Genomic DNA, 12,719 nt, shown 5'->3' with positions numbered 1-12,719 from the left:
ACATGTATGGCTTAATAGGTCTTGGATATTTTTGCAATTAAATATATAATTTCTGGTATTGAATATTCATGTGTTACAGGTCTACAAAAACATTAAATAACTGGATGTTCTTAATTTAGCCTTCATCTAAAATTTTTTGAGTGAGTCTGATATTTAAGGATAATTTTTACTTTATGATGACTTATTTTACATTTTATAGCTATAAGCTGCTTAATGTGTCAGTTTCATTAAGATAAGTTTGCTATTTCTTGGGCGTTTTCAGGTAATTTTAAAAACTCAGGCATTGCCCAAAATCTGTCCAACATTTTCCTATATTTTATTATTATATTTTTAGTTCAAAAGGGTGCATTTAGAAAACCACCATTAAGTATTCATACTTAATTCAGTTTTACAAGTAAGAAAACTATTAATATTTTATTTCACTATTAATAAAACTATTAATATTTTATTCAGTCTAAATCATATATGGGATATGTGTGTGCATATGTGTGTTTACATGTGTATGTGTATATATATCAGAAGTTTTTTACTGCTGTGGTTCTTTTTATAGTCTAAAATAATAATTATTATTCAGAATCTTGAGACCATTTCAGTTTACCACTTAGTCATCTGATGATCTTGGAGTTTAACTTATATAATTTTGGAAGCACAGAATGAAGTGTTATCTGCGATTAGCTTCTTCTGGGTTTTTAAATCGTTATCCTATTTAAGCGAACTTTTAAAAAAATTGAGGTAATATCAATACACATTAAGTAAAATTTTGTATGTTAATTTTATATATAGTTAATGTGTGTCTATATCAATATATACACATATATAGTTAATGTTGTGTATGGAAGCATCATTGTGGCTAAAGCAGTGGTTTTATTATCTGTGTCAGAGTATAGCATAGGTGCAGGAGACCTGGGTTTGATCCCTGGGTCAGGAAGATCCTCTGGAGAAGGAAATGGCAACCCATTCCAGTATTCTTGTCTGGAGAATCCCATGGACGAGGAGCCTGGTGGGCTACACCCCATGGGGTCGCAAAGGGTTGGAAAGGACTGAGCGACTGATGCACATGATCCTTCAGATATATGGAGAAGAGCTACCTTATAATGATCCAAGCCTGAGCAGTATGTTTCAACTTTTCTTAGGAAAAGTGCTTGTGAGACAAAAAGTGAAAAAGATCCTGGATTAGAGTCCTTGTATTTGGCAATAAGAGGCTTCCCAAGTGGCTCGGTTGTAAAGAATCTGCCTGCCAATGCAGGAGATGTGGGTTTGATCCCTGGTTTAGGAAGATCCCCTGGAGGAGGAAATGGCAACCCACTCCAGTATTCTTCCCTGGGAAATACCATGGACAGAGGAGCCTGGTGGGCTACAGTCCATGGGGCCACAAAGGGTCGGACACGACTGAGTATGCATTTGGCCATAAAGATGGTTAGGAGTAATGTGAACGATAACTGACCAAATTGGGCCAATTATTAGATTCACTTGGCTTAGGATGAGTACTATACTGAGGCCCTAATCCTGGATACTTTTAGTCCCCACAATCTGGGTTGGACCTTAACCTCTCTTTTCAAAGCTCACAAGCAGGTGGTCAACCAGATCTTAACTGAGTAATTGGGCTAATGACTGTGGAACTAGTAAACACTGCAGTTTTATGATCAGTGAATGAAGAGATCCTGGAAGATGCTGTAAAGCTGGGACCAGAGACAGGAACCCTATCTCTATGGACCTGACTAGCGTTTTCATAGAAATAGAATTTGATAGGAGGTGCATGTGAGAGTAGTTTAGGAAGACTAATGATGGAATTTAGTGACTGGAATTACAGGGAAGGGAGAGGATGGAACAAATTTGAACTTGCATGTCGGGTAGTGTGCTGCCTTTGATAGCTACAGCATAATTTAGAGGGGTTGAGGTGGGTGGTTTAGTTTCAGAAAACTAGGATCATGGCATCTGGTCCCATTACTTCATGGCAAATAGATGGGGAAACAGTGGAAACATTGAGAGACTTAACTTTTTGAGGCTCCAAAATCACTGCAGATGGTGACTGTAGCCATGAAATTAAAAGACACTTGCTCCTTGGAAGAAGAGTTATGACCAACCTAGACAGCATGTTAAAGAGCAGAGACGTTGCTTTGCCCACAAGGGTCCGTCTAGTCAAAGCTATGATTTTTCCAGTATGATGGATGTGAGAGTTGGACTGTAAAGAAAGTTGAGTGCTGAAAAATTGATGCTTTTGAGCTGTGGTAATTGATGCTTTTGAGCTGTGGTGTTGGAGAAGACTCTTGAGAGTCCCTTGGACAGCAAGGAGATCCAACTAGTCCATCCTAAAGGAAATCAGCCCTGAATATTCATTGGAAGGAGTGATGTTGGAGCTGAAACTCCAATACTTTGGCCACCTGATGTGAAGAACTGACTCACTGGAAAAACCTCCGATGCTGGGAAAGATTTGAAGGCAGGAGGAGAAGGAGATGACCGAGGATGAGATGGTTGGATGGCATCAGTGACTTAATGGACATGGGTTTGAATAAACTTTGGGAATTGGTGATGGACAGGGAGGCCTGGTGTGCTGCAGTCCATGGGGTCACAAAGAGTCAGACTCGACTGAGCGACTGAACTGAATTGAACTGAACTGAGATGGGTGGATGTCAGAGGTGAAGTGAATATGGTGGAGGGGCAGGTAAATAGGGAGAATACAGAGGCAAAAAAAGAGATGCTTATCAGGTCAGAAGGCTGTAGGGACAGGCTTTGACAAATAACTTTGCCTTACTATTCATTCCAATGTAAAATTATCTCATGTACTATTGTAAGCAAGCCGTGCAGTGTATTGCCAATTCTGATATAAAAGGGATGCCAGATTTCATAAATCCTATGAATTTTATAAGCAAGATGGTATTCATATTTTACAAAACACAGTTTGAAAATGATGGTTTGGGTTGCCTCACTTTTTGGCTTCTGTCAACATTCATGAACATCTGTTTGTGTGGACGTGTTTTTATGACTTCTTGAATAAATCCTGAGAGTGGGATGGATGGGTTATGTAGCAAATGTATGTTTAACTTTGTAAGAACCTGTCACACTGTTTTCCGTACTGGCTGACTGTTTTCCGTACTGGCTATAACATTTAGCCCTCCCACAAGCAGTTTGAGAGTTCTGGTTACTGCATATCTTCTGCAACACTTGGTATTATCTGTCTTTCTAATTTTAGCCACTTCAGCATATATATGGTGGTAATTACACTGTGGTTTTATTATGTGTTTCTCTGAAGACTGGTGTTGAGAATTTTTAATGTGTTAATTGGCCATTCATGTATCTTCTTTGAAGTGTTAGTTCACCCGTTTGAAACCATATTTTTAAATTGGATTTTGCACACTAAAAAATTGAATTGACTGTCTTACTTTGGAGTATGTTCTTTATATATTCTGGGTACAATTCCTTTGGATGTGTTTTGCAAAAATTTTCTTCCAGTCCATAGCTTGGCTTTTTCTTAACTGTATGTTTTAGAAGGAAAAACTTTCTCACCTTCATGAAGTCCATTTATATCAGCATTTTCTTTTTTAGTTTCTACTTTTGGTGTCCTGTTTAAGAAATCTTTTCTTAACTTGATGTCATAAAGGTGTTCTCATGTTTTTCTTGTAGAGATTTAAAAGTTTCAGCTGTTCCATTTAGGCCTGAGATCCATTTTTTTTTTTAATTTTTTTTTTTTTTTTTAGTTTTTTATTTTTTACATTTTAAAATCTTTAATTCTTACATGCATTTTGATTTAATTTTATGTATGATATAAGATAAGGATTGAGGTTTTGTTTGTTTTTTTGATACTGATATTTGCCTGTTCCAGAACCATTTATTGAAAAGAATATTTTTTATCCACTAAGTTACCTTAGCATATTTATTAAAAAATCAGTAGACAATCTTTGGGCTTCCCTCATAGCTCAGTTGATAAAGGATCTGCCTGCAAAGCAGGAGGCCCCAGTTTGATCCCTGGGTCAGGAAGATCCACTGGAGAAGGGATAGGTTACCCACTCCAGTATTCTTGGGCTTCGCTTGTGGCTCAGCTGGTAAAGAATCCGTGTGCAATGCCAGGGACCTGGGTTTGATCCCTGGGTTGGGAAGATTCCTTGGAGAAGAGAAAGGCTACCTACTCCAGTATTCTGACCTGGAACATTCCATGGACTCTGTAGTCCATGGGGTCTCAAAGAATCGGACACGACTGAGGGACTCTTCACACTACTTAGACTCTATTTGTTTCAGGTCTATTTCTGAACTCTCTTTTGTTCTGTTGACCTACATGTCAGTTCTTATACCAATACCCTGTGGTTTTATAGTGAAAACCACGTAGTGTAAATCCCTCACCTTTTTCTGTATTAAAATTATTTAACTCTTCTATGTCTTTGCTTTTCCGTATAAATTCTAAAATCAGTTTGTCAGTGTTAGGGTTTGATTAGAATTGTGTTGGATCTGTGGATCGGTTTGGGAGGGTTTGCTATCTTAATATTGAGCCTTCCAAACCATGAACATGGTATAGCTCAGAATTGATTTAGGTCTTTTACTATTTTTCTTTGTAGGATTAAGTATCCTTTTGTGTTTTCAGTGTACAGGTCATGCACAGCCTTCATTAAATATATTCCTAAGTATTTTATTTTTTGATGATACGTGATAAGTTTTTAACTACTTCATTCTATAAGAGCAGATTTGAAATAAGTTAAACAGTATTGCCAGGGTTACTGTTGGTAGAATAAGAAGGAACAGTTATTTATAAAACAAGGAAAAACAGGATAAGTATGGTTTGTGAGAAATTCTCACATTTCATTGATATGAATTCAAGAAATTGACATTTTGTTACTTGATATCTTTGTAAGAAACTACTCATATGTGTCAATATATGCTTTTCCTTTCTTGGAAAAGTGTTCTTTTAACTTTCAAGAGTTTCATGAATGCAGTACTATTCAGGTGACCCTAATTGTTGTTGAGGTCCAATCTTACAAAGACGTGTGCTATTTCAGCATATTTTATGATACGTGCCAGATTTGGGGGAGGCTGGGCTTGGGTTTTGGTGCCATTTATATGAGCCTTAAAAGAATATCAGGTGTTTTGTTGCAGTTACTTGAGATGTTTGATTCTTGAGATCAATTCAGGTTCTTATTGGTTAGGATCAATCTGAATTCATTTGAATTCATCTACCATTTTTCTTATTAGCAAGTTACATAGGTCTGTTAAGCTATTTCTTTTTTAAAATTAAAAAAAATTATTTATATAATAGGCCACGCAGTGTGGCATGTGGGGTTCTAGTTCCTGACTATGGATTTAACCTGTGCCTCCAGCAGTGAAAGAACAGTTTTAACCCTTGAACTGCCAACTAAGTCCTCAGTTTTTTCTTAACTTATTTATTTTACTTGTAATGAATTTTATAAAAATAAGACTTCAGAGCTGAGAGCTTCCTTGCCTCTTCAACTTCTCCACGGCGAGCTTTGTGCAATGAAACAGGGAGCACCCTGTAACAAAGGCATTTTGGATAAGGCGTGCATCCAGAAGCTGAAGGGAGAGCGGTATGGACCATAACTTTTATACAAACTGATCAGCTGCCATCTGTGCGCAAAGCCCTGTGATCAGCAGAGACCCGTTCGTGCCACTGATGGCATTGAGTAGACTGATAGCAGCAGATCAGTTTAGCTGAGCTGTCCTCCAGCAGCTGGTCACGAGGACACAGACCCCACCAAAGTGTAGTCATCATCACTCTTCAGTCCTTTGCTGGGTACATTGTGGCAGGAGACAAAAGCTGCTTGCTCTCTTCACCCCCATACAGCAAGGTAAGAGCCACCTTTTTTCTCTAGAAGGGAAAAATTAGGGCAAAAGCAGCCACTTTCAACTTTTCCCATGTTGTTTGTATGTAGATTTATGCTCATCTTTTCCAGGATAATTGTTCAAACCAGGTGTACAATTCAGCATCCCTTTGGTGGTTGAGAGTAGTGTGTGTAGTACAGGTTGGGTAAATGTCAGCAACAAAATCACCCTGCTCGGCACATCTAAGCATTTGACCTTGAAGACTCAGAGGAGAACAGACACTGCAGATTTCCCTACTTGCTCTTGACTTACAAGAGTGGATAATGAATTAATAGAAATTGATAAGGAGTGCCTGTCAGGCAGCTGCTGTGGTCATGAGGCTGGTATGCGGAAACAGTGCCCGCTTGCACAGCATGCGTAACTCTGAACCGCAGCCAGGAGGGGTGGGTGGGTCACTGAAGCAGGAAATTGGCCGCGAGAGGAATGCCGGCTCCCCACACAGGCTGCAGCCCGGTGCACCCAGGGAGAGAAAACACAGGGGCGATGGGGTGAGCTGGTGGCCGCAGAGACCCGGCTCCTCTAGGAGGAGGCAGCGCTGGTGCTTCAGAGGTACTGAAGACAGTGCAGGTTAGATTTTATTTTAAGGGATCAAAATGTTCATAGCGTAAGTAGCAGATGTCTAGTTCTTCTATAGTTAAATAGACCACGGGGTACAGAGTGGGGGAAAACATAAAACGTGGCTCTGAGGCCTTCCCCTAACAGGTTTTTTTTTTTTTTTTTGCACTCTATTTTTATAAGCAAAGGTTAAATGTGGAGATTCGTTCTGCAGAGAAGCAAACCTCTGTTCATCTGTGCAGGGTGATGATTATTAGAATACTTGTAAATGAGCCTCCAAAGAAACTGCCTGTTTCACTTTCCCAAACAGTTACTTCTGAAATAGCTTGTTCCAGGCTACACTTTAAGAACCATTTGTAATTTAGACACACACAACTTTAGTGTGTACTTGGTGTGTGTATGTTTTTAGTATAAATAACTGTTACTTGTTTTTTTTGGGGGGGGGGGCTTGTTTGTTAAACTAACGAGTGAGGACAAAATATTTTTTAAGAGATTAAGTGATGCCTTTCAAACCATTTTGCTCTTCTGTTAAAATGTATTGCTGTAGAGTCTACTGATTTTTGAGAATGGAATTGATTGCATCAGCAGTTACTTGTTGGATTTTTCTTTTTCTTAACTGTTTATTGCTGTTCTGCTATCTAAAGACAGTTTTTCATGTGAGTATTTTTGGTAAGTCCTACATAGATATTGGTTTTGGTTTAGGAGCATCAGGCCAGTCATTTACTTAGATTTTTAAGGAGGAAAGAACATTTTAGCAACTGTCTTCATTTTTTAGAAATGAATATATGAAGAATTGGTATCGGAGAATCACATATTCAGACATTCTGTAAATTAGGACTGCGCACCAGTGTAGGCTCAGTTTGATGGCTGTGTGGATGTAGCCTGACATGAAAAAGTTTACATTCCAGTACTGAGGAGTTGCATTCCACTGGGCAGTTCTGACGCACAGCAGGAATGCAGGGGCCCTTGTATACAAAGGGCAAGTTTAGGGACACTGACAGAAGAGGCTTCTGTGCTCAGCCACTCACTGCCTTTTGTAGACACATAGACAGTGGTAGAAGCGCTCAGGACTCAGCTTGGGAAAATGTGGTCACAGAAGTGCAGGGCAAGGTGGCCTGACCTCAGAAAGAGCCTGCGGAACCCTGTCCGGTGGCTTGTTGGTATCTATGACAACTAGGTAAGATTTGATACCTGCAGACAACTGGTGCTTTCTTGTCGTGAACCTTGGACTTCAAAGTTTATGACTATTAACATTTTTTTTCCTATTTTACATTATATAGGAGACTACATTTAGTAAATTTTTTGTCTGCGTATATTTTAATTTTTGGTTCTGTAAGGAAAAAGAAAGCTTAATGGGAATGAAAATCTGGATTGTGAAACTGTTTTTGGAACACCCATTCTTCAATTCGTGTTGCTGAGGACTGTGAACATTTAGGTGTATTGTGTTCGTTATGCTGCAGGTAGTCTTTTCATTAATCATTTTTTGTGAGTTTAACTTCTTAAAAAAGAAATATCACAGAGAACCAATAGGTTGGCCTAAAGTGAGTCTGCATCACTTCTGGTTGTCATCTTTGGGGGTTTAGTCTAAGATTATCAGGACGTTCTGAAATTACATTGAGATTAATAGTTGAAAGCCAGGCTATATGCTGCCCTTGGACAGAACAATTTAGAAGGATTTAGAGACTATAGTAATTAAATGTTCACACTATGTAGACTCAGAAGCCTAATGGGGTTCTTACAACACAAATGCCCTACTTCTCTGTTTCTCCTTATCTCTTTCTAACTTTCTGGACTTTTGTGAAAGGCTGGCATCAAGTGTAGAAAGAGCTAACAGGTTTTTAACTATTCAGACCAAGTCTTATTGATAACTGTTACCTACTTCTCTTTTTGAAAGACGGTTAAATAAATATTTGTGTCTCATACACAAATGCATGTGTACATAGAAAGGCTGAAGTTGCCAGAAGACAATTTTTTAAAGAATTTAAATTCAGAGTTTAAAAACAGCTATGTCACTTTAAAAATTAAGGAGCTTAAATTTTAAAAATATCTTTGTTTACCTTGGAACGTCATATTATGAGTGCCATTTCAAAGAAGCAGATGTGTTAGTAGTTGAATTTCTGGCAGCAGCTGCCTGAGGAGGCCTGGTTTTTATAGATTTGACTTTCAAACTTTTGACTCTCCCAGGGTAACCCTCAAACACTTGATGTCATTTGTAATTTTGCGGAATTTGAATTGCTTTCTGAATTGCAAAAGCTGATTTGTCTTTTTCACTCAACGACCCAGTGAGTGAGCCAACCTCTGAGAATCCACCTTTCCACAGAGCTTGGTTTCCCGCTTGCTGTTGCATTTATGCTTTACAGGTAAATGTGATGCCCTGTAGCAGTATTCCTGAGGATGTCTGGGAGTTATTACTCATACGTGTCAAGCTTAGCAAGGACCGGAGTTTTTATATTTTTGAGTGTGGAAAAAGGCTGTTGAAGAAAGTGTGGGAAAGGGTGAGGTCAGTGTGGGATCACAGAACCATGCCATGAAGCCTGATGGTGATTTGGGGCATCTCTTTTAACCTATTCTGAGGTAGGTTGGCTTTGTTTTCCCACCTGGAATGAAAATTGAACATTTCTCATGAGCAGAGTAGGATGGTGGGTCATACATATTAAAACTCCTTGGCGCCTTTTTCTAAGTCACAGTGTTTGAGGGCCTTTGATGTAGCACATTGGATTCTGGCATACCTTCATGTGTGAAACTGAAGGGGAAAAAAAGGCCAGGAGACCCTGTAGTGTTTGATTTTCTAAGTTTTTTCCTCAACTTGGACATTGAAGAAATCCATTTTGGTTTTGAGATGCATTGTAGTCAGCAAATATGACCTTTTTATAGAACTCATAGTTCGCTGTTCTGCCTGTTATCACCAACCTCTTGTGTACTCATCTTCCATAGATTATAAACTAAGAATAGGGGTGACATTCAGTGAGTTTCTCTTAACCTCTGTGTTGATTGCATAGTTTATGAGTTTGAGCAAACTCTGTGAGATAGTGAAAGACAGGGAAGCCTGGTGTGCTGCAGTCTATGGGACTGCAAAGAGTCGAACATGACTTGGCAGCTGAACAATACTGATTATGTGGTTTGTGTCCAGTAAGTTTTTGGAAGACAGATAGGAGGCAGAATTGTACCTGAGTGAGCATCTTTCTCTTTCTCCCACTTTGTCCATATGTATATGAAGACTGGGCTGGCACAATGGGGATACCCTCTAATTTATGACCAGGAGTAAAATAAAAATGGAATAATTCTGGGTGAAAGAAAATGTCGGTATAATTGACTCTTCAGAACTGACTTCAGGTTACCAGGGATGAAGGATGGAAGATAAATTGGGAATTTGGGGCTGAATATATACACACTATTACATGTAAAATTGGACTTCCCGGGTGGTGCTGGTGGTAAAGAATCCGCCTGCAATGCAGGAGACACAGAGACAAGAGTTTGATCCCTGAGCTGGAAAGATCCCCTGGAGTAGGAAGTGGCAACCATTCCAGTATTCTTGCCTGGAAAATTCCATGGACAGAGGAGCCTGGTGAGCTACAGTCCACGGGGTCACAAAGAGTCAGACATGACTGAATGACTGAGCACATATATTAAATGGATAAACAAGACGAACCTACCGTATAGCACAGGGAACTCTGGTCAGTATTTTGTAATAACCTAAATGAGAAAAGAATTTGAAAAAGAGTAGGGAAATGTGTAAGTGTAACTGAAATGTTTGGCTGCACACCTGAAGCTAACACAATATTGTTAATCAAGTACACTCCAATATAAAATAAAAACTATAAGCAAGGAAACTATAAGCAAGGTGAAAAGACAGCCTTCAGAATGAGAGAAAATAATAGCAAATGAAGCAACAGACAATTAATCTCAAAAACATACAAGCAACTCCTGCAGCTCAATTCCAGAAAAATAAATGACCCAATCAAAAAATGGGCCAAAGAACTAAACAGGCATTTCTCCAAAGAAGACATCCAGATGGCTAACAAACACACGAAAAGATGCTCAACATCACTCATTATCAGAGAAATGCAAATCAAAACCACAATGAGGTACCATCTCACGCCAGTCAGAATGGCTGCAATCCAAAAGTCTACAAACAATAAATGCTGGAGAGGGTGTGGAGAAAAGGGAACCTTCTTATACTGTTGGTGGGAATGCACACTTGTACAGCCACTATGGAGAACAGTGTGGAGATTCCTTAAAAAACTTGAACTAGAACTGCCATATGACCCAGCAATCCCACTGCTGGGCGTACACACCAAGGAAACCAGAATTGAAAGAGTCACGTGTACCTCAGTGTCCATTGCAGCACTGTTTATAATAGCCAGGACGTGGAAGCAACCTAGATGTCCATCAGCAGATGAATGGATAAGAAAGCTGTGGTACATATACACAATGGAGTATTACTCATCCATTAAAAAGAATACATTTGAATCAGTTCTAATGAGGTAGATGAAACTGGAGCTTATTATACAGAGTGAAGTAAGCCAGGAAGGAAAACACCAATACAGTATATTAATGCATATATATGGAATTAGAAAGATGGTAACGATAACCCTATATGTGAGACAGCAAAAGGGACCCAGATATATAGAACAGTCTTTTGGACTCTGTGGGAGAGGGAGAGGGTGGGATGATTTGGGAGAATGGCATTGAAACATGTATATTATCATATATGAAATGGATTGCCAGTCCAGGTTCGATGCATGAGACAGGGTGCTTGGGGCTGGTACACAGGGATGACCCAGAGGGATGGGATGGGGAGGGAGGTGGGAGGGGGGAAAGATTTGAAGTAAAATAAAAAATAAAATAAAATTAAAAAATTTAAAAAAGATTTCAAATATTTTATTAACCTTTGTTTACCATGTCTTCATATCTTCCTAGTTCTTTCACCCATACCTCTATCACTTAATTGCAGACTTAGTATAGAAAAGAGATTGATTCCAAGTTAATCAGTGGTGTAGTTCAGTCATCAAACTTAACTTCCTTTGCCCCCAACATGGGTTCTTTTTTGGGCAAAGTGGAGTTACTACTTTTTTTATTGAAGTCCTGAATTTTGCCGAAAAACTCAAAACCCCTAAAACAAACAAAAGTCTTGATAAGTTTCTCTGAAAATACATTTTTGAAGAAATTGTGGATATGCTCATGTGTATCACATAAAATGTGTCATTTTAATCATTTAAATAGTGTTACTTACAATCACACTATTGTGCATTAATTACCGCTACTTGTCTCCAAAACTTATGTTCCATAGCTCCAAACAGAAACTTTGTAACTGTTAGGCATTGCCCTAACACCTGGAAACCTCCTTTACTTTCTGTCTTTATGAATTTGCCTATCCTAGATATCTCATGTAGGTGGGCTCTTATACAATATTTGTCATTTTGTGACTGGGTGTGGCACTTAGCTAATGCTTTCAAGTCTTATCCATGTTGTAACACTTATGAGCTCTTTAATCCTTTTTATAGCTGGATAATATTCCATTGTCTGTATATATCACATCTGTTTATCCACTCATCTGTTGATGGACATTTGTGGCGTTTTTCACCTTTTGTTATTGCAAAGAGTGCTGCAGTGAAAACTGGTGTACAAATGTTTGGGTCCGTATTTTTAATATTTTTGGATATTTATCCAGGAGTGGAATTGCTGGGTCTTCTGTTAATTCTATGTGTAACTTTTGGAGGAACTCCCAAACTCTTTTTCACAGTTATGGCACCATTTTACATTTCCACAAAGGTTCCAGTTTCTCTTCGACACTTGCTATTTAAAAAAAAATTACTATTATAGCCATTCTAGTATCTCATTCACATGCAGTATCAGATGTGAAATGGTATCTCATTGTGAGTTTTTGTTTTGTGTGTGGTGTGTGTGTGTGTTTAAGATTTGTTTAGTTTTGGCTGTCGGAGTCTTTGTTGCTGTGCTGGGGCTTTGTCTAGTTGCTGCAAGTGGGAGCTGCTCTTTGTTTGGGTGTCCGGCTTCTCATTGCAGTGATTTCTCCTGTTGCTGAGCATGGGCTCTAGGCACATGGGCTTCAGGAGCTTTGTTGCTGGAGGCATGTTGAATCTTCCCAGATCAGGGATTGATCCTGTGTCCCCTGCATTCGCAGGTATATTCTTAACTGCTAGACCATCAGGGAAGCCTGTTTTGTGTTTTTATTTATTTTTCTGTAGAAAGCACAGCCAAGATTTATTAAGCTGTAGTATACTACAGTTGGGGAGGGGGAGTGGACAACTTGTGAGTAGCTCCTTGTGTTTTTGATTTACTTTTTTCTAATAACTAAGGATGTAGAGCAACTTTTCATGTGC

General features: G+C 38.9%; 1 protein-coding gene across 11 annotated transcripts in view; it reads left to right on the top strand.

Moving 5' to 3' along the window:
• RAPGEF2 (Rap guanine nucleotide exchange factor 2) overlaps positions 1-12,719 on the top strand; it is a 266,791-nt gene that overhangs the window by 119,387 nt on the left and 134,685 nt on the right. The window contains exon 1 of one of the 11 annotated variants that reach the window (XM_069557282.1): positions 6,218-6,390. The exons of 8 other annotated variants lie outside the window; for them this stretch is intronic. Coding sequence is in view for 1 of the 3 variants with exons in the window: in XM_069557280.1 (XP_069413381.1) it covers positions 7,545-7,555 (11 nt within the window). In the remaining 2 variants the exon portion in view is untranslated. Of the gene's footprint in view, positions 1-6,217; positions 6,391-7,368; positions 7,556-12,719 lie in introns of those variants that run through there. 2 more of the 11 variants (XM_069557281.1, XM_069557280.1) reach the window with 2 other exon arrangements.

This window comes from Ovis canadensis, chromosome 17 (assembly GCF_042477335.2).
Source record: "Ovis canadensis isolate MfBH-ARS-UI-01 breed Bighorn chromosome 17, ARS-UI_OviCan_v2, whole genome shotgun sequence".
Taxonomy (NCBI): Eukaryota; Metazoa; Chordata; class Mammalia; order Artiodactyla; family Bovidae; genus Ovis; species Ovis canadensis.
Note: the sequence above shows the minus strand (reverse complement) of the source record. Positions and strands in the feature narration are given on the sequence as shown.